This window comes from Misgurnus anguillicaudatus, chromosome 16 (assembly GCF_027580225.2).
Source record: "Misgurnus anguillicaudatus chromosome 16, ASM2758022v2, whole genome shotgun sequence".
Taxonomy (NCBI): domain Eukaryota; kingdom Metazoa; phylum Chordata; class Actinopteri; order Cypriniformes; family Cobitidae; genus Misgurnus; species Misgurnus anguillicaudatus.
Genome location: NC_073352.2, coordinates 15,358,859 through 15,378,631, shown reverse-complemented (window position 1 = coordinate 15,378,631; position 19,773 = coordinate 15,358,859). Strand labels below are relative to the sequence as shown.

Genomic DNA, 19,773 nt, shown 5'->3' with positions numbered 1-19,773 from the left:
TCAGGAAGTAGTGTTTTACTCAGGAAGTAGTGTTAACACGTATTAATCTTTTTGTAGTTTGTAAAAATGTAAAAATGTCAGTGTTTTGGTTACCATACAATGCTACAACATTTAAAAAGAAAAAAGCCAAAGATAAAAGGAACTAACACAGACGGCTTGTTAAGATCCATTTTTATTGGCTGCTATTTACATGATGAAAAATGGCCTTGGGAATGAATTTGACTACATCTGTGTGTTGTGTACAATCAAATGGCACCGATGCACAACAATCAAGCTGTTTAGTCCATTTATAAAGGCTCACTTTTTGCCTTCAACCATGATGATATGGTAGCCAAACTTTGTTTTTACTGGAGGATCCGTATATACAGGTTTGTCCATGGTGCTGACGGGTAGTGCGAACGCTGCTTCCTGAAATGGTCCCACCATTGATCCTCTTGTCATCCATCCAAGGTCACCCTGCCATAAGCAAGCCCAAACTTTAAGATATACAAGCCTTAAAACATTTTAATAAATGTAACCATGTCTGTGACATTCAGGCAAAGTCTAATCTAATTATGAGATTAGGAGCATCAAAGTTTGATTTCAGTAATTGATTTCACATTGATTTCAAGCTTTGCATGCATGACCTTACTCAGTCAATATTGAAGATATCAATGTTATATTTTCACACAATGTTTTTATGTATTTTTATGTAGAAACTTTTCTAGAAAAAAACTAGAAAGGTGGGCCTTTTATATAGAAAAGGGCAATGCTAACAGCATAATGCAGAACTAAAAGATAAATTTACCAAAACTAAGCACATAGGGGTGGTTTCCGGACAGGGAATAAAAAAACTTGTACTGACAAATATTAACCTATGTCAGTGCCATTGTTTTGTCTTAAGATAACAGTATTGTTTTTGTAACGCTTCTAAAAACTACCCAAATGTCATAATATAACTAAGACCTAGTCCTGGTTTAATCTTAACCCTGCTCAGGAAACCACCCCATTAAGTTTGAAAGTACTTAAATGGTACTTAAATACTTTATTAAGTATATTGTGTTCATAACCTCAGTTGACAATTGTGCAAAGTGATAACAAACAAACAAATTTGATCTTATTTAAAACAATAAGCTTGATGGATAACATATGTCAACAAGTAAATAGGCATTAAATGGAAGTAGCATGTGTCTTATTTTCCCCATGGTAATGTATATCTGAATGAAACGGCTTCTGAAATGAAAAAGGTAGGTCTGGACTTGAATTTGTCCATCAAGAACTGATTGGATCATTGGGGCATATTGCTATTTGCTGCAATCTTTTCCCGGACCCCGCCCACCTGCCATACCATATGACCGGAAGTTCAGAGCTGGAGGGTATACTTCCTGTATATCCTTCCTGTGTATGGCTGCATCCAAATTCCCACACTTGCGGTCTTGGCCAATCGAGAGCATGTGCACGCGACAGGAAGTAAGTGCGCAAGATTGCCTTAAAAATGTCTTAAAACAGGCAAAGTGCAGTCCCCTTAACCCACACTAAAGTGCACTTCCTGTATACCCTTCCTGTGTATGGCTGCGTCCAATTAACACACTTTGCACTTGACCACTTGAATACTTACATGACGTATTTCCTGTATTTTGCCCAAGTGTTCTAGTGGGCGTGAAGATCCTAAAGCGTGCATGTAAAAATTATTCACCTGATGGGACATTGGCAGCAATTTGCACAAAAACTTGTTCATTTTTTATTTAGGCAGGCTATACTTAAAATATATATTTTTAAGGTTTTCTTTAAATAAAATGAACATATATAAATAAATAAATAAATAAATGATGATTTAAAGAATATTATCTACACCTATCTAAAACTTTCAGGCGCATAATTTTTTGCACCTGTAAAAACTCTTAATTTTGTGCATGTAGCTTTATAAAAGTTTATTGTTTATGTCAATAGTCCCTGAATAAACGACACCATTAATGTTACCACTTCGAAGCGGTATTCGAGAAAGTGTGGGTTTAGTGTGCGTTAAGGGCACTGCACTTAGCCAGTTTTAAGACATGGGACAGACTTGCGCACTTACTTCCTGTCGCGTGCACGTGCTCTCAAGTGGCCAAGACCGGAAGCCTATCTTAAATACTGCTTCTGAGTGGTATTCAAAGCTAACCATATCCCATCATGCTCTAGATGTAAATCGTGAGACTTTTGCCCAAACCTCGCGAGATGTCGTGGTAACTTTTAATTGTAAGTTAATAAATGAATATTACATATTTTGGTAGTAAAACAGAAAGTGTTCCACATTTCATTGTGTAAAATTTCTGCAACTGCTTTTATCACATAATTAGAAACAACATTAATTGCGTCATTTATGCAGGGAGTACTGAACTTTAATAAAGCTGCATGCATAAAATATTTTTTTTAAAGTTGCAAACAACTCCGCCTCTGAAAGCTTCAGATAAATGTACATAACAATCTTTAAGTTCCGTAAATGATCATTTCACAGTGTTTATGTGTTCAATTTGAATGTAAAAATATATAAGTAGCTTAAATAAAAAACGTTTTGGTGCAAATTGCTACCACTCCCTGGATTAACATTTTTACACTTGCTAAGTGTGTCCTATCAGGTGAATAATTCTATATGCACGCTTGGGACCTTTATGCCCACTAGAACACTTGGACAAAATACAGGAAATATGTTATGTAAGTAGTCAAGTGCGAAGACCGCAAGTGTGGTTATTTGGACGCTGCCTGTACATCTAAGAAGTGCGCTTTACCCTCCCGCTCTATTGGTGGCGCTAAGAGGCTGGTTTGCCAACTGCCTCCAAACACTACAGGAAGGAGACGGCGCTTATGTTTGGCAGAGGCTCTTAATTAATGCTAATAATGTTGTAAATAATGTTCAATTTCTTGCAAAAACTGATCGTTTGGCTTCACAAGATGTTAACATGTCACCAGGAGTCACGGGGATTACTTTTGTATTGGATGTAACTGCTTTTTGAACTCTAAAAGTGGCTGAAACTGTTGACTTGCATTAAGTGAATTGAATATGCACTGGGGTTTCTGCTGAATGTCTTCTTTATTGTTCTACAGAAGAAAAAAAATGTCACCAACATATCAGATGGCTTAAGGGTAAGTATAAAGACATTTTCATTTTTGGGTGAACTATTCCTTTAAACATTTAACGTCTGCCTAAAATGTATAATTTGGTGTATAAAAAGGCATCATATAGGTTATATTTTATTAAAATAAAATCTAATTTTAGTGGATTTTAATGCATTGATGGTGACTGGAATGCCGTCTGATGGAAAAAATACATTTCCTACCCTGAAACTATACGATCTCTTGTTCATGTGTGGCAGTTTTAGCAGTGTTTTGCAGTGTAACATCCTATAATTCATCCTAAAACCCTTCCTTTGCACATGCAGTTTGTTCGACATACTTACTCCTTGTCTGGCTTTATCCTCGCTGTATTGTGTTGCCACCTCACTGAAGCGCACACCAGACTTCAGTTTCTCCATTGCTTCCATGCACTTGCCATGCTTTTCACAGAGAACATGCCGAACCTGACACAGAATTCAACAATACATTACCACAATGTAATGACAAGGGACAATAAAATTGTAATTTCAATTGGCAATACATACACATCTTTATTTGAATAAAGGCTTCAAAGTTAATGTTGCTTTACATATCTTAATAACAGTGATCCTATGATAGCTACTTAAAAGTATACAGTACCTTCACTGCTGTACCTCCTTTCTGAGCCTTCTCCTTTTTATCACTGTCCCCACCGCCTGAAGCAGCAGCGCCTGCTAAAAATGTACACGTAATTTAACAACTAAAACTTGATATTGTGCAGCTAAAAAGCAACGCTTATTAATTCATAAGTAGATCTATTAGTTATGTTACACTCTACACAAACCTTATCATGTTTACACTGTGTTAGCTGCAAACATTACATGCTAACATTAAGCATTTAACAGTTACTGACAAAAGCTACGCTGTGAATTTAGACTGTGTGTTGTCTAGTAAATAAGACGCTATGCTTACTGATTATTACACACGTGTGCCTTACCTTTAGCACCTTTGCCACCCTTTCCTTTTGGTGGCATTTTCAATCAGTCCCCTCGTGTTGATGTTTTCACTGGACTAGCAGTAGCACACAAGAGCTAACTCACTCAGATTCCCACGCGGTTAGGCTAACGATTAAACAAAAACGCCATTTCTGCGTATAGTTTTCAAAATATCAGTTATAATTTTTGTAATATTCTATGTTATAAAAAAACGAGTGCATTGATGAATATTTAAAACTCAAAAATAATACATGTTGGTGTATATTTATAACTCTGCCCAAATTTGACTGGAAATGATGTACTTGAATGCATTAAAGAGACATGCATTGTTTTTATTTTAACTTAAAACTTTTATCGTAGTTTATTTATGATAATGACTGTAAGTTGTTATAATGGTTATTTTTTTTTTTGTAGTTTTATTTTGTAACTGCAGAGTGTATAGTCGTACATCTAGATTATAACCGAAAAAATTCAGTGACGACATTTCTGCGCAAATTTACTCATCGATGATGCTCGTGAACAAGCTATAGACAGCAGACTCTCGTGCCTGTCTGACCTACATTTTTTTTAATATGGTATGAAAACAAAGAAACCTTACACGATATATTGTATACATTTATTTATATAACACATTATAACGTCAATTTATACAATATAACGATTTCACATCCATCTGACAAAGAAGTTATCTAAATCAGCGAATCCGATATCCGTTTGTTAATGCAGCTGTTACCATGGCAACACAAAGACAACACAGCTGCTTTCCGCTCCTGATACAATAAATGCGTGAGTTTTTCAATAAGGCATCACGACTAATAAAGGTAATAATGATTTTAAAGATGTATGTCGAACTATGTTTTGGAAGAATGATTGGTTAGGCGCTCAATATACGGTATTACTGTTTTCCTACTTGTTTTATTTAAAGAGGTCACCGCTTATCTATCAAAACAAGTGCCCATATCTGTTCCTGAAGGGGACAAATGAAATACCAATAAGGTAAGAGGGTAAAATATGGAAAAATATGACAAAGTCCTCACTCTTGGTAGGGGAGGAGCAGGTGTTGTGATGTTGATGAAACATGTCGATACAAAGAAATTTTATGCTGTTAAGAGAATACACGTGGACAGTTCTCGAAAAACAAAGACTAAAGAGGTTGTGTTACAAGAAGCTGATATATTGAGAAGCTTAAAGCACCCCCATATTATATCATGGATCGACACTTTTTTTGACCTAACAAATGACCATATTTACATTGTTATGGATTACTGTGATGGTGGAACACTTGATGACCACATTAAAGAGCAAAAAAGTGGGCACTACTTTGCAGAATCCAAGGTTATGGACTGGTTTGTACAAGTCGTGATGGCTGTTGGTTACATACACTCGGAAAAAATCCTTCACAGAGATATCAAGCCTTCCAATGTGCTGCTAACCAAAAGAGGTGTGATCAAGCTTGGGGATTTTGGGATATCAAAAATTATGAACCACACACTTGACATGGCCTCTACCTGTGTGGGAACACCCTGTTATCTGAGTCCTGAACTCTGTCAAGATGTCCCATACAGCAACAAATCTGACATGTGGGCTGTTGGATGTCTACTGTATGAACTTTGTGCCCTCAAACCAGCGTTTGAAGCTAAAAATCTTCTAAGTCTGTTCTATAAGATCATCAAAGGAGAATACATCGATATCCCAGAGAGGTATTCCGAGGACATGCGTACATTAATTGAAAAAATGCTGTCCTTGGTTCCCGAAAACAGACCAAGCGCGAGCAGCATTCTTAGCATGACGTATGTGCAAGAATATCTGGTAAACTTCATCGCACGTCAGGAGAAAGAACTGACCAAGGTTAATGCTGAAACAACAAGAGAGGACTCTAAAAATGAAATGTCATCTTTGGAAAGCAGAACAGACCGTTCCTCTGCTGTTTCTGATATGACACAGAGAACAGAGACTGAAGATAAAATTTTACAAAGTGCTGAGGAGGAAGTGGCCCATGAAGAAACGGAGTCAGATTATTCAGAGGACTTTGACGAACATGAGAGCATTTCATCTTCTGAGAGTGTTTTGAGGGATGATGTCTCCTCCAGCCAAGGAAATGAGCTTGAAGAGGCAGTTGAGGAATCTAGTGGTAAGTGTCTAATGTAATATATTAATATTAATACTGTCAGTTGATTAAAATGTTGTATCCAGATTAATCACACATTTTTATCTGTTCTATATTTACCTTAATTTAAAACTTTTCCAGTTTATAATAATCAACATGGGGGTGGAGAAATAGATGCTTTTCGCAAATGTATGTTTATTATTAGTGAGATTCAGCAAAAAATAATTTTGAAAAAAAAAAGATTTTTGAAGGTTCAAAGTGAATTCTTGTTATGTGTCCATATAGACGGGTTGCACGGCGACGTCACTAACTGGTTGCGCGCGCAACCGAGGGGCAGAAAGAAGAGAAGTGCATTGTGTTGTATGCTAGTAGCGGTGTCTGTAAGTCAAAATGCCAAGGAATTTTTGCGTGGAAAATAGTACCAACAGAGTCAGTGCTGGGTGCCTGATGTTAACATACCAGTAGATGCGACTATTACGTTACTAGCATTATAATTATAAAATTATAATTCATACATGTATCACAGTAACACTGCAAAAATACAGACATAAAAACAGATCCAACTAAAATCAAGTCTTATTTATATACAAACAATAAAGAACGCTTCAATAATTAAGGTTGTTGCAGTAGCAGATCAGCTCACCAATCGGGCTTTCTGCCCCTTGGTTGCGCGCGCACCCTGCAATGTTTGTAAACTTGCAACCCCTCTATATCGGGGTTCAAATGTGTCAGTCAGCACGAGGAAATTGTTTCTGAGTCTTGTCGTTTTTAAAAACTATATGAACATCACTCAGGTCCTGAACTTTATAATTAATTTAAAAATCAAGCAAGTCCTGCACTTTATTTTCTAATTCCTGCATGTTTTATAACCAATACCAAAATCTAAGACGTGCAAGTGGATGGACACGCATTCATTTAGGACGGTACACCTCTCAAAAAATGTAGCTACAAAAATAAATAATTGTAAACGTTTAATGACTATACTTTATGTATAAGGCTATAGACGGTTTCATCGGACGCGCGTGATACACGTCTGGATCCGAACCTTACTTCCGGTTTCGTTTTTTTAATGGTCCGACTAGTTGAAAAACTGATCTCTTGAACAAATGCCTCGTCGAAAATAACAAATGTTTTGGTTTCTTAGGTAATCTATGTGTTGTTTTTTAGCTTGTTATATAAATAAACTACGTTTAAAGAACTTTGATGTTATTTATTCTTAGCGGAGTTTACCGGAAGTTACAGGGGGCCGCGATATCCGCTTGTTTATGTTGTTACCTATTTTTTACGGTCTATGGTTGTTACTGCTGAAACGGTCTATACTTTATGTGTAATGCCTTATTAACACATTAGTTTTGACAGCCCTAACTAATAATCTATGTTGTCTATTTTATTTATTTAAAAACTTATGGATTATATGCAGAGGGTAAAATGAACATTTTACTTGCTGTACTGCATTTTTTATTTTATTTTGGGAAATTTGTTCTTAACTCATATCCTACTGACTGTGTGTACTGTACCAATTCAACATTTCTTTGTTAAAGTAACAATCAAATTGAAATTAAAAACTTTTTCATATTAATTTTTACAATGACTTATATGTGATCTTCATTGTTTTAAAAAAATGAATGTGTCCTCATAGTCTTTAAGTCTATTGAAATTATCTCTCTTTACTTCCAGTCACGAGGAATGTGAGAGAACGGAAAAGATTGCAGCGATTAGCAAATAGCAACATGACCCATCTTCCAACAATCCAATAAATTCCTGCCCTACCTTTTTTCCTAATTTCAGAAGCTGTTTCACTCGCACATACGTCACAACTGTGAAAAAAGACAATAGCTACTTCCGTTTCATTGTGACTTTAAACAAATAAAAAAATCCACAACTTTAAAAAAAGGTTTCATCATTACATTCCAATACAAACAGCGATATCTTAAACATGTTAACATAATGCAAATCTCCAATTCATCTTGATTTAATCAATTCAATTTAATAAAATTGTAGTTATATATACTGTTAAATATTTATGTAGAAATTACAGTATTACGTGTAGCTGTTTGCCAGTAACTTACTGTAGAGTTTGTTCAAAGTTAGGCTTTTTGCATGAAGGCTTTGCATGAGGCTGTTATTTAAATTTTATTCTGTAAAGATAAAACCTTGGTAACGTTTAATGTTCATTTCACTTTGAACAAATTGTTGCAAGTAAATAACATAACTTTAAATCTACAGTAAGTTACTGACAACCAGTTCCATAACTACAGCAACGTTTTTACAGTGATTGTTTAACTTATTTGTTACTTCATACGCCTTTGAATATTTCTCTAAGCAAACATTTTAAAGCAAGCATGACACAATTTTCATTTTCTTTTGACAGTTGTTTCTGACGAAGAGGACATCCCTGACTATCCGGATGACTTTGAAGAAGCTGAGGATGATGACCTGGCTGAAGTGGTCAGCTGTGCCAGAGAAGCCATGAACTATCTTTCAGAGAGTGACTGCTTTCATGTGGACCTGCTGGAGCTCAAAGATGCTGATGGTTTCTCTGTCACGATGAAAGTCTTACGAGAGAAATACATGGGTAAACACACATAGATAATACTTATAAAGATGATGTGTGCAATATATATCTGGTTCTGCGAGTGCCTCTGTATGCTTAAAAAGTCTGTTCTGCTTTCTGGCATTATAGAAGATGTTGGAGCCTCGGTTTATGAGGAAATCAGTGAGCACTTTCTGAATGGCCTCACACCAGAGGATCTACAGCCACAGTTCCAGCACATGATTGGGACAGACCATTTGGAGACCTGTTACCTCATATTCAATCTTGACCAAGAAACTACATGTTGAGTCATGCATCACAAATAGAGGAATGAAGTTTGAGTACCATTATAATGTGAGTTGATTAACCTCAGCAATCGCTGGAACTGTGATGTGTTTTCATTATATTATCAACATATTTTAAACAAATATAATTATAATGGGGATGCACTTATAGATAATCACTCATCGTTCAAAAAACTGAAAGCATTTAAGAGTGTGTTTTAAGTGATTATTTTGCCACTCATTCTTGTTCTTGTTAAACCAGAAGATGGCACTCTATAGTCAGAAAATGTGTATTTGGATCAAAGCTGTTCAGAAACCTGACTGAATTGTACTTTTCCATCTTGTCACCATAAATCACATCTAAGACTAATAAAGAACTGCCGCTTTCAGGATTAAATGTTAAATACAGATGTTTATCATAAATCCTATCCAACTATTTTTTTTTACGTTTTTAACACATTGGTCTCTTTTACTTATAAACCTAAGTGAGAATATCACATGAACACAGGCTAAATTGTCCCAATGTGTGTCAATTATAGTACAAAAAACAGAACCCTTCTACTGAATATGTAAATTTATGAGCCACAGCTGCAGTTCTCTTCCGCATGTTTTCCCATAGTCCAGCTGATCCCAACTGGGAATTGGTCAGCTTGACAGAACAAGCTCCATGCATGATCCATTTCTAAATGTTCACAGTTGACCTCCAGAGAAAAGTGTTTAATATTATCTAGTCAGCAGCAATAGCTTGGAACTGTGTCCGTCAGTTTTACTGAGGCATCACTTATCTAGAAAATTGTGAATGAAAACAAGGAAAACTGTAAGTGGAAATAGCTCTCCAATTACAGAAAAGAGTCATCTCATGACTATTTCTTCTGACAGTGCTCAGAACAGATCTTTTCAAAGAATAGAGTTTTGGCTATATGTCTTCATGTTTTGTTTTAATATATCTATAAACTTAAAACGTGTCAGTCCCAAAAGTGCAGTTTTTGTAGGGTATTTCTCTCAAGCTTCTATACTGTAAATATGAAAATGTATCTTTTGTGATTGTAAAGATCAATCTTACTGCAGAAGTCATGGTGTTGTTAAAAGAATTTGTGTTTTTGTTTGAATTAAAGTCTAAAGACTCTGTACAAATTTAAATTCAATCCCACAATACACATCCCTTTATCCAGGTTGTGGTTTTGTTGGAGAGAGTAAAACATTTGCATCATTCAGGATATAAAGCTTCTGTTGTGTGTCTATATCCAGCTCTGCGTTTGGATGAATGTATGAGAGATCAGTATAGTCTGAGACTGCAGAAAAAGTAGCAATCACCTCTATAGCCTGTTTCACTAAACCCTGTCAATATTTCATCCATAGTAAAGCAAGCGACTCTAAAAACTTGTTTCCTTGGGGTTTCATATTAGTTTGATGCATTATTAATTCATCTGTAGATGTGCTTTTATTTTTTATTGTTTGTAAATAATTCAGAAATGAGGTTTGGATCCTGATTGACATTTTGTTATGAGCTTCTGTAATGTACATTACACTTATAAACTTGGCTAAAGCTTTTATTCAAAGGGACTTGCAGTGCAGACACATTTTATTACTATGTGTGTTCCCAAACTCATCACATTTTAGGAAACACAAAGCTCTGCCAGATGAGCTATTGGAACGCTGTGTAATGTAGTTGATTGTTAAGAATAAGATTTTTTCTTTGACTTGTTTTGTTATCTCTCCTTATTGTTCACATCTTAAATACACATTGACACAGAAAATAAGACATGTTTTGAGATAGTAAATGACCTGGGGTGAAAATCAATACTGGATTTTTTGTTAGTAAAAAAAAACTTGTTTTAAAAGCATCAGGTTTATTTCAATGCACCTAGTGAATTTATGTTAATTTTATGCAATAAAAAAATTACATTTGCACAATTTTTATGAAAGTTAAGACTGAATGGACCTGAAAATGTCAAATCATGTAACCGCCCATTGCACCAAAGATTGAGAAATATTAAATATTGTATCCACCTTGATGGCATGTAAGCGTAATCATGAAAAAATCAATACATTTCCAAATGTAAATTTAAATGCGTTTTTGTAATATTTTTCCTGACATATGTTAAAAACAGCTTTGTTTCCTAAATAATCTTTGATAAATTATGTAAACATTTATGTAAAAAAATCATATTACACTATAGATGATTATATTTTATTCCACATTTTTTATAAAAATAGTTATATTTTCATTTAAAGGGGGGGTTCAATAGTATTTCAAGCATTCTGACTTATTAACACGGTTATAGAGTTGTTTTCTCATGATAGGCAAAGTGTCAAAAAAGCATTTGGGCGTGTTACAGAGTATTTCTGTGCCGAATGCACTTCGCCAGGTTTCATACAAGTTTCGGAAAGTTTTTTCGATTACAGGTCCAACTGACGTCTCAAGGGTTTTCTATACGTATCACTTCTTTATATGGGCACTTCCCCTATAAAACCCTGCCCACTCGTCAATCAGCAGGAGACGCTACAACTTGCACACAGCTTTGTTTAATTTCAAAACTCAACAATGGCATGAATGAAGAAGTGTGTTTTTGGATGTAAGGAGAAGAAAGCCAGCCTTATTTAAACAATGGATATAGTTTATTATCCGGGATAGCAGCTGAGTTTTGTGTGTGTGTTTGATGCAACCTGGTTTCCAAACCGGTTCATGAGTTGCATGCGGTAAATAAGAATTCTGTCTTATGTTGTAAATATGCACGCGCATATAATATAAATGACAGGAACATGTAGTGAATCATAAGTTAAACAGTGTTGTATAGTGTTGCATGACTCGTACTCGCTCCACCCGCGGTAGTAACTCCTCCTTCTTCATTTTTCGTACGTTATCGGAAAGATTCGGTAAAGCTAATCTTTCTTTTATAAATCTGATTAAACTAAAGACTCTTCAGAGATATAAATGATGTCATACTACTCTATACTGTAGGTACTCCAGATTAACATCAGAAATGCAGAAACAGCGTGTGTTACGTGAGCTTTAAAAAATACTACACTGTAAAAAATGTCTGTAGAAATTACAGTATTAATGGGTATTACTGGCAACTAGCTGCCAGTAACTTAATGTACATTTTACATTTATGTTATTTACTGGCAACATTTTTTTCAAAGGTAAAAGAACATGAAACATTTTCAGACTTTATCTTCTACAGTAAGTTACTGGCAACCAGCTGCAAAATTACAGCAAATTTTTTACAGTGTAGTTACACCAATTGACACAGACCGGTTACACCCTCAAATTTTCTGTCAAAATGAAATAAAACCAGAAATTTTAGACTTGGTCCTCAAAAAAGGGAATGTTGGCAGTTAACCTGCAAATTTATTTTGAAATTTTAACCCTTTTACATTTAATTGAACCATATGACACAAAATAATTAACGTCACGTCATTGACCCTTTTACAGTTTTTAAGGTAGATCTATCAAAAAATTTCTATTTAATAGTGATGGACCAATATATTGGCCTAATCGTATCAAAAGATAAAAAAAATTTTTCCCACTACTGGACATCGGCCGGTTGTTCTTACACTTACAGGCTATTTTGGGGATTTTCACCTGGATTTGGCCTACCCAATTTCAAAAGCTTCCCATACCCACATGCAGAGGTGCACATACAAAAGTTTGGTATCATTTTACAGGAAACTCTTTGAAATTACATAAAACACTGTTGAACGTGCTAAACATGGTTGTATGTGTTGTCAGTCCCCTAATAAACACAAAAATAAATAGGCGCTTATTGATTTTTTTTCCTAAAGTCTGTATTTAAAAGTGTATAACTCTGGCCGTGAGTGGTAACGAAACCTGCAGACAGTTTTGTTTGATTCCAGCTTACAGAGGAAAAAGGATTTTTTTCTCTATCATAATCCTTGCAAAAGTTATTCTATTCTAACTGAAGGGAGGAATAATATCCTTTTTGTAGTTAATTTCTGCCTAAAAATATTTGAAGTGTCCCCATAACCATATACAGTGGAATAAATGCAATATCTTTATATCATTTTACAGAAAACCCTGTGAAGTTACATAAAAAGCTGCTGTTTGTGACAAATATTGTTATTTACGTTGTTTTTCATATGATAAACCACCAAATTTTTCATATAAAAATACTTTGTTTTGTTTTGCACATATAATAAATAGGAAGGGATTATTCATGCACACAACCAACGAAAATGCTGTGAATGGACTGATTTTTTAGAGTAGGACCTAAGATAAAGATGGTGTAGGATTTGTGGATATCTGTGCTATCTGAGGCAGTTCACACTAAAGTTTCACATACGTTATTATTATTAATTAGACGATTGTTGGATATGTGATGATAATAGAACAAAAATAAGTAGATAATAATAGATGTAGCCTTATTCCTGAGAGTGAGAGCTTTCATTTAATATAAGACTTGCCCATGTTTGTCATACTTGAAAAATCTGAAATATGTGAATATTAAATTATATAAAAAATATGGGGGGGTGATAGTGTAAATTAAGTGTAAATAACTTTCTTACAGTGATACATATCTGCAGAAAGTAGAGAGTCTAAGCTTTCAAACAGTATCTCATATGTGGTACTATGATAGACCATTAAAAATTAAAGGAATATTTTATATTAAGTCATAATAATTAATTTTGGACCCGGTACAGGGTCCATAGTTAAATTGGTTAAAAACAGGTGATCATCAGGGCAGATTATATCCTGCACTCTCAGAAACAGGTACAAAAGTTAACAAAAAGCACCTTCACAGAAAGCATTGTTTTGTGCCTAAAAGGTGCATATAGGTACCTCAAAAAAACAAAACAAAAAAAAACATATATGTACCAAAATGGTACATATTAGGACTTTTTTGAAAGGTAATGCTGCCGTGACAACTTTTGTAAATTTTTCTGAGCATGTGGCAATAAAAAGGAGCGGAAAAACGCATCATAACTCATTCTATGTGATTATTTTGAATTGAGTCACAATGACAAAGTTTGTATGCTCTGGACTTCTAGAATTTCATGACATTCATTTCATATCTTCAAAACTTTGTGTCATGCAGGTCATATGTTATTATTTTTATATAAATTCTTTAAATTGGGAGATGGAATGGGCTGTATTCATAACTGACAGCTTCTGCGATTTTCCAGTGAGAACGGATGTACAACCGAGTGAATGAGGAACCTCTGGCTAACATGTTTTCCCTGACCTTTAATAGACAGCACATGTCTGACCAACATTGCTGTAAGACAACATACATACCATACAGCTCCTCACATGTGTGCTTCATTGTTCAATTTTTCATGTCCTTAGAGATATTTTTTAGAAAATAAATCCATTCCAGCAGTACTGTAAATCTCCAAACCTAAGATAAAGCCATAACCTACTTGGATATATTTATTCCAGACCACAGGAAGGAAGGAAGGAAACAACAAACATCAAAAACACTAAAGAGTGAAGCTCGCAGCATTCAAGTTTTGTCTCGCTTCCAAGCAAAAAATACAAAAAACAATAAGAGCCTCCAGTCTGACTTTAATGACAGAAGTCTGAAATATTGATGTGCCATTGTTTCGTGTGAAACGGGCTGACTGGGGGCCAGTAGACATTAGAGAAGTGAAGTGAAAGATGGTGACAGTATCCTGCACTTTAACCTGCTCGAGCTACCACTCCAGAGACAGCACCAATCACGAAACATCTCGCTGTGAAAAGCACCCCTATTCTAACCCAAGACCAGAGGGACTAAAATCAGCACAGCACATCTAACTCACCAACTACAGACTGTGCATGAAAGCCTATTGCTTCATCCATTGGTAGAGCAAAAGTCACATGTTAGAGAAGGTTGATGGCACTTACCTGAACTCACAAGCTTAAGCTGATGGCAGGCTAAAAATAACTATGACAACAGCTATGTCACACCCCGGGGGCGGACCCGAATATGCTACTGGGCCACACCCCTCTTAACTCTTCCACCTTGAGGAGTTTCCCAAGACCGCCCCAATGACCAGACAGACGAGTATACTATAATTAAAACAAGCTTTATTAAATATTTAAAAAGGGGAAAGGGGAAAGGGAAAAAGGGAACTTTAAAACTAATGTGGCTCTTCTTTGCCACCAGGGCCACTTGAAGAAAAGACTGGGGGCCGGGGCTCTGGCCCAGCAACCCGTGGCGCGCTCCGCTTCTCCTGGAGGCAGTGTCAAACACAGTCAGACCAGGGCAAGCACTCCACTGATGCTCCCAGCACTGGGGGATCCTCGTTCCCACACAGGGCCTCACTGGTTCAGGTAGGTAGTTGCTACAAGCACAGAACAGGTTATTCCACAGGTTGCGTTACTCACAGTGCCGGGGGATCCTCGTTCCCACACGGAGCTTCACTAGTTCAGGTAGGTAGTTGCTATAAGCACAGAACAGGTTATTTCACAGGCTGCGTTACTCACAGTGCCGGGGGATCCTCGTTCCCACACGGAGCTCCACTGGTTCAGGTAGGTAGTTGCTATAAGCACAGAACAGGTTATTTCACAGGCTGCGTTACTCACAGTGCCGGGGGATCCTCGTTCCCACACAGAGCTCCACTGGTTCAGGTAGGTAGTAGACGAAGCTCTCGTTGTCACACCCCGGGCACAAGGCTTGATTTTCTCTCTCTCCCTATAGGACTCAGGCCGCAACAGATGTCACCATCTCGTGTCTCGTCGGAGGCTGGGCAGTTCGAACGCTACAAGCACAGCATACGCACAGCAAGTCAAGCGTAAACACCATCAATCAGTGAAACTCACCCACAGCACTCTTATACCACGTCACGTGAATTTTAGATCGTCCTTGCCACCTGACCACGACGACCTCGAGAGATTGGTTGGGCAACAACTGGATCACAAATGAGGGAGAGATGTATGGTATTCACAGGCCCGGCGTGTCGGTTATCACTTCCCTGGCTCACCTGCACTTCCTCTTTCCCCCAGGGCCACTGGCTTACTAGCGGGCGGTGCTTCGTCCGTGCTTCCGGTCGACCGCGGCTCGCCCCCGCTCTCCTCTCCAGTGGGGCCAGGGACCTCACGAAACACAAGAACACACACCAGGATAATTCTTCATACAAGACATGTGCAGAGAAGTATCACAGCGGTTACTCACGCTTGGTTGCCAATAACCTCTGTTCACTGTGCTCTCGATGGCTCTGTGTCCACTCCTTCTCACGTAAACTCCACAATATCCCTTCGTCTGCTGACTGTCTCTTACTCTCTTCCCCAGGAGAGCGATCCGACCAGCGTGGTCCGTCTGCAAAGCAGCAACACAACGTACACAACGTATACCACAAGCACCCCGTTTAATGTCTGCAAAGGTGTCTTTATACCCTGACTCTTCTCCTCGTCAGCCTATTAGCAACCGCTGTGTTAATTTGCCCCACCTGAGCGTGATCAGGCTTAATTTTGCCTTAGGGGAAACCCCGGATATGAAGTGTGGAAGCCGGATTCCGCCATTCGTCAAAATAAGATGTGGAAGCCGGGTTCCGCCCGTCGTTCATTTAAAACGTCACCTGTGACATCCTCCCCCGCCGAAATGGTTCTAGTCCCTAGAACCGCTTCCTGTAACCCACTCTCCATACCGGATGGGCGGCCGCCCCCGGGTCTCACGCTGGGGGCGCTGTGGTGGGGGCTCTGGGGCTTCTTCGGCAGGTAGGTCATCCAGCTCTCCTGGAGCCTCTGGGGCTCCTTCAGCAGGTAAGTTGTCCGGCTCTCCTGGAGCCTCTGGGGCTACGTCGTTCACTGGACCCACTACGACAGGTAAGTTCTCAGGCTCCCTTGGGGCCACTCGGGCCGGCCCCTCCGCCGGGCCTCTTGGAAGGATGACCCACCCTCCATACCAGGGGGTAGCAGCCTCCGGCTCCTTAGGAGCCACCTCTGTGGCTAGTGGGGGATAATTTGGACAAGGGCGGATCATGTTCCGATGGACCACCCGATCCGGCCCAGGCTTCCCTTCTGGCCGGATCGTGTAGACCGGCTGCCCCGGTCTCTGCTGCCGTTGCACAATGTATGGCCTCGCCTCCCACCGATCACTCAGCTTGCCTCCACCTAGTCGCCGATTGTCCCGGACTAGTACCCTTTCTCCAGGGAGCAGGGGAGCATCCCGCGCCGTCCTATCATACAACCTCTTGTTCTTCTCCCCGGCTACCTGGATCTTCTTATTGACCTGCTCGTAGGCAAAGTGGAGACGGTGGTGGTGTCGTCCCACCCACTCGGTCACGTTCCCTTCTCTCTCACCTCCCGCTGCTCCCAATAGGAGATCTGTGGGCAAGCGGATGTGTCTTCCAAACATTAAGTACGTGGGGGCATACCCCGTTGTACTGTGCACGCTGTTATTATAGGCTTGTAATAGATTCGGCAAGGCACTCACCCAATCATCCTGGCGTCTCTGGTCCAGAGTTCCCAGCAGATTCAACAGGGTCTGATTGAAGCGCTCACATCCTCCGTTTCCTTGGGGATGGTACGAGGTCGTATGGGTCTTTACACACCCGTACAGTTGGCATAGCTCTTGGATGACGCGGGACTCGAAGTTCGGGCCCTGATCCGAGTGCAGGAACTCAGGGCACCCAAATGGCTGGAACACTGCCCTCCATAATGCTGTGGCTGTGGTACTTGCTGTCTGGTCGAGGGTGGGGATAGCCCAGGCGTATTTGGTGAACAAATCTGTCACCACTAGGATGTTCTGGTACCGGTCCTTGGGACGACTCAGGGTCAGATAGTCCATCGCCACAATGTGGAGGGGGGCCTTTGCGTGGATCGGGACCATCGGTGCTCGGGGTTCCTGCCGGGATTTAAACAGAGTACATCGGGGGCATGCTTGAATGAACGTACTCACGGAAATCTCCATTCCTGGCCAATAGAAGTGTCGGCGTAGCAACGACATGGTGCGTTCCTGCCCCTGGTGTCCCATCTGGTCATGGTAGGCCTCTAACAGTGCCCGAACTTGGCTGGCCGGTACCACAATCTGGCTAACCTCCTCATCGGTCCCCGGGTCCCGTATGGTCCTACACAATACACCTTCACGCAACTTCAATTTCTCCCATTGCCCCAGTATTTTTCGACCCACCTCTGTCTGGGCTTGTCTCTCGGCGGGGGTCGGTCGCCGGGCCTGCCTAAGCCACTCGCCTAGATTCCGCAGCTCTCGATCCTCCTGCTGTCTAGCCTTCCAACGCTGGGGGTCCCATCCCCAACTTACAGGTGCTGCCTCCCGTTGGCTCCCAGGCGCCTCCACTACGCCGACCATCAGTCCTTCCTCTCCTTGTTCTCCCTCGAATGGGGCCGGGCCCCTCGAATCGGCCCTAGCTGGCAACCGGGAGAGGGCATCTGCGTTGGTGTGCTCCCGCCCCGGGCGGTACTGCAGCTGGTAGTTGTAATTGGCTAGCTGGGCCACCCATCGCTGCTCTACTGCTCCCAACCGGGCTGTCTGCAAATGTACCAGAGGGTTGTTATCGGTGACCACGGTTACCTTGGCTCCCCAGAGGTAATCCTTGAATTTCTCGCTCAAGGCCCATTTCAGCGCCAGCAGTTCGAGCTTGAAAGAACTGTAATTTGCATCGTTTCGTTCAGCGGGATGGAGGCTCCGGCTGGCATAGGCGATCACCCGTTCCACTCCATCTTGTTTCTGCGCGAGCACCGCTCCCAGGCCCAGATTACTGGCATCTGTATAGAGTAGGAAGGGTTGAGAGAAGTCAGCGTACGCCAAAATCGGGGCTTGTAAAAGTTCTTGCTTCAGGACCCTAAAGGCCGTCTCACATTCTGGGGTCCAGCCCACCGTGGGGGATCCTCGTCCCCGCGGTCGTCCCGTCCCGACCAGCAGCTGGTTCAAGGGTCTGGCGATCTTAGAGAACCCTTTAATAAATCGTCGGTAGTAGCCAACAAAGCCTAAGAATGATCTCACTTGCCTTACAGTCCTGGGGGCCTCCCAGTCCCGAACTGCCGATACCTTCCCGGGATCAACGGCCACACCAGCTGCGCTCACCACGTGTCCCAGGAACTGCACCTTACGGCGCAGCAGGTGGCACTTCTCCGGTTGCAACTTCAACCCATACCTCTCCATCTCTCGGAACACCTTTTCCAGGTGTTGCAAGTGAGTCTCGAAGTCTGGGGAATACACAATCACGTCATCAAGGTATACCAGCACAGATTCTATTAACTGACCTCCCAAACATCGTTGCATCAGTCTCTGGAAGGTGGCGGGAGCGTTGCAAAGACCGAAGGGCATCCGGTCCCACTCAAAAAGACCAAACGGCGTGGTAAAGGCGGTCTTCTCTCGGTCCCGTTCCTCAACCGGTACCTGCCAGTACCCGCTGGCCAAATCCAAGGTGGAATACCAGGCAGACTTGGTCAAACTTGTCAGGGAGTCCTCAATACGAGGTAAGGGAAACGCGTCTTTCTTGGTCAAGCTGTTCAACTTCCTATAGTCCACACAGAACCTCCAGGCCCCGGTCTTCTTCTGGACAAGCACTATCGATGCCGCCCATGGGCTACTACTCTCCCTCACGATCCCCTGCTCTAGCATACCTTGCAAAAGGGTCCTCACTTCGGTATATAGGGTGGGGGGTATTGGTCGGTACCGCTCCCGACTTGGTGCAGCTTCTCCCGTAGGGATACTATGTCGTATTACCGTCGTGCAACCATAGTCCTCATCATGGGTGGAAAACACATGTTGCCATTTCTTCAGTAGCTTCTGTAGCTCTTCCACTTGTTCCTGCTCCAGGTCCTCTCCTCGTAAGGAGTCCCCTGTCAAGTGGGCCGGTACCTTGTTCTCCCTCGTCCTAGACGCTCCTACGGTTTGC

The 19,773-nt window shown here is 40.4% G+C and overlaps 2 protein-coding genes across 3 annotated transcripts; one reads left to right on the top strand and one right to left on the bottom strand.

Moving 5' to 3' along the window:
• Window positions 1-154: 154 nt before the first annotated feature.
• pin4 (protein (peptidylprolyl cis/trans isomerase) NIMA-interacting, 4 (parvulin)) lies at window positions 155-4,317 on the bottom strand. Of its 2 annotated transcripts, none has more exons than XM_055178562.2 (4): window positions 4,049-4,317; window positions 3,712-3,782; window positions 3,417-3,536; window positions 155-456 (listed from the first exon to the last, which is right to left on the bottom strand). In XM_055178562.2, the coding sequence occupies exons 1-4, from the start codon at window positions 4,083-4,085 to the stop codon at window positions 298-300; spliced, it is 387 nt and encodes a 128-aa protein (XP_055034537.1). In that variant the 5' UTR covers window positions 4,086-4,317; the 3' UTR covers window positions 155-297. The 2 variants fall into 2 exon arrangements, with proteins under 2 accessions (XP_055034537.1, XP_055034536.1); XM_055178561.2 differs by having other exon boundaries at window positions 3,712-3,785; window positions 4,049-4,311.
• A 556-nt stretch (window positions 4,318-4,873) lies between these two features.
• Window positions 4,874-10,767, top strand: nek12 (NIMA-related kinase 12). Its single transcript, XM_055178560.2, has 3 exons — window positions 4,874-6,177; window positions 8,525-8,728; window positions 8,837-10,767. The coding sequence occupies exons 1-3, from the start codon at window positions 5,058-5,060 to the stop codon at window positions 8,992-8,994; spliced, it is 1,482 nt and encodes a 493-aa protein (XP_055034535.2). The 5' UTR covers window positions 4,874-5,057; the 3' UTR covers window positions 8,995-10,767.
• The last annotated feature ends 9,006 nt before the right edge of the window (window positions 10,768-19,773 follow it).

Bases quoted from the DNA above. Each gene is read 5' to 3' on its own strand.
- nek12 (XM_055178560.2), top strand. From the start codon at position 5,058: ATGGAAAAATATGACAAAGTCCTCACTCTTGGTAGGGGAGGAGCAGGT. The intron at 6,178-8,524 runs GTAAGTGTCTAA...TTCTTTTGACAG, and splicing joins GGCAGTTGAGGAATCTAGTG to TTGTTTCTGACGAAGAGGAC. The intron at 8,729-8,836 runs GTAAACACACAT...CTGGCATTATAG, and splicing joins CTTACGAGAGAAATACATGG to AAGATGTTGGAGCCTCGGTT.
- pin4 (XM_055178561.2), bottom strand. From the start codon at position 4,085: ATGCCACCAAAAGGAAAGGGTGGCAAAGGTGCTAAAG. The intron at 3,786-4,048 runs GTAAGGCACACG...GTACATTTTTAG, and splicing joins GGGTGGCAAAGGTGCTAAAG to CAGGCGCTGCTGCTTCAGGC. The intron at 457-3,416 runs GTAAGTATGTCG...TGCTTATGGCAG, and splicing joins AGGATAAAGCCAGACAAGGA to GGTGACCTTGGATGGATGAC.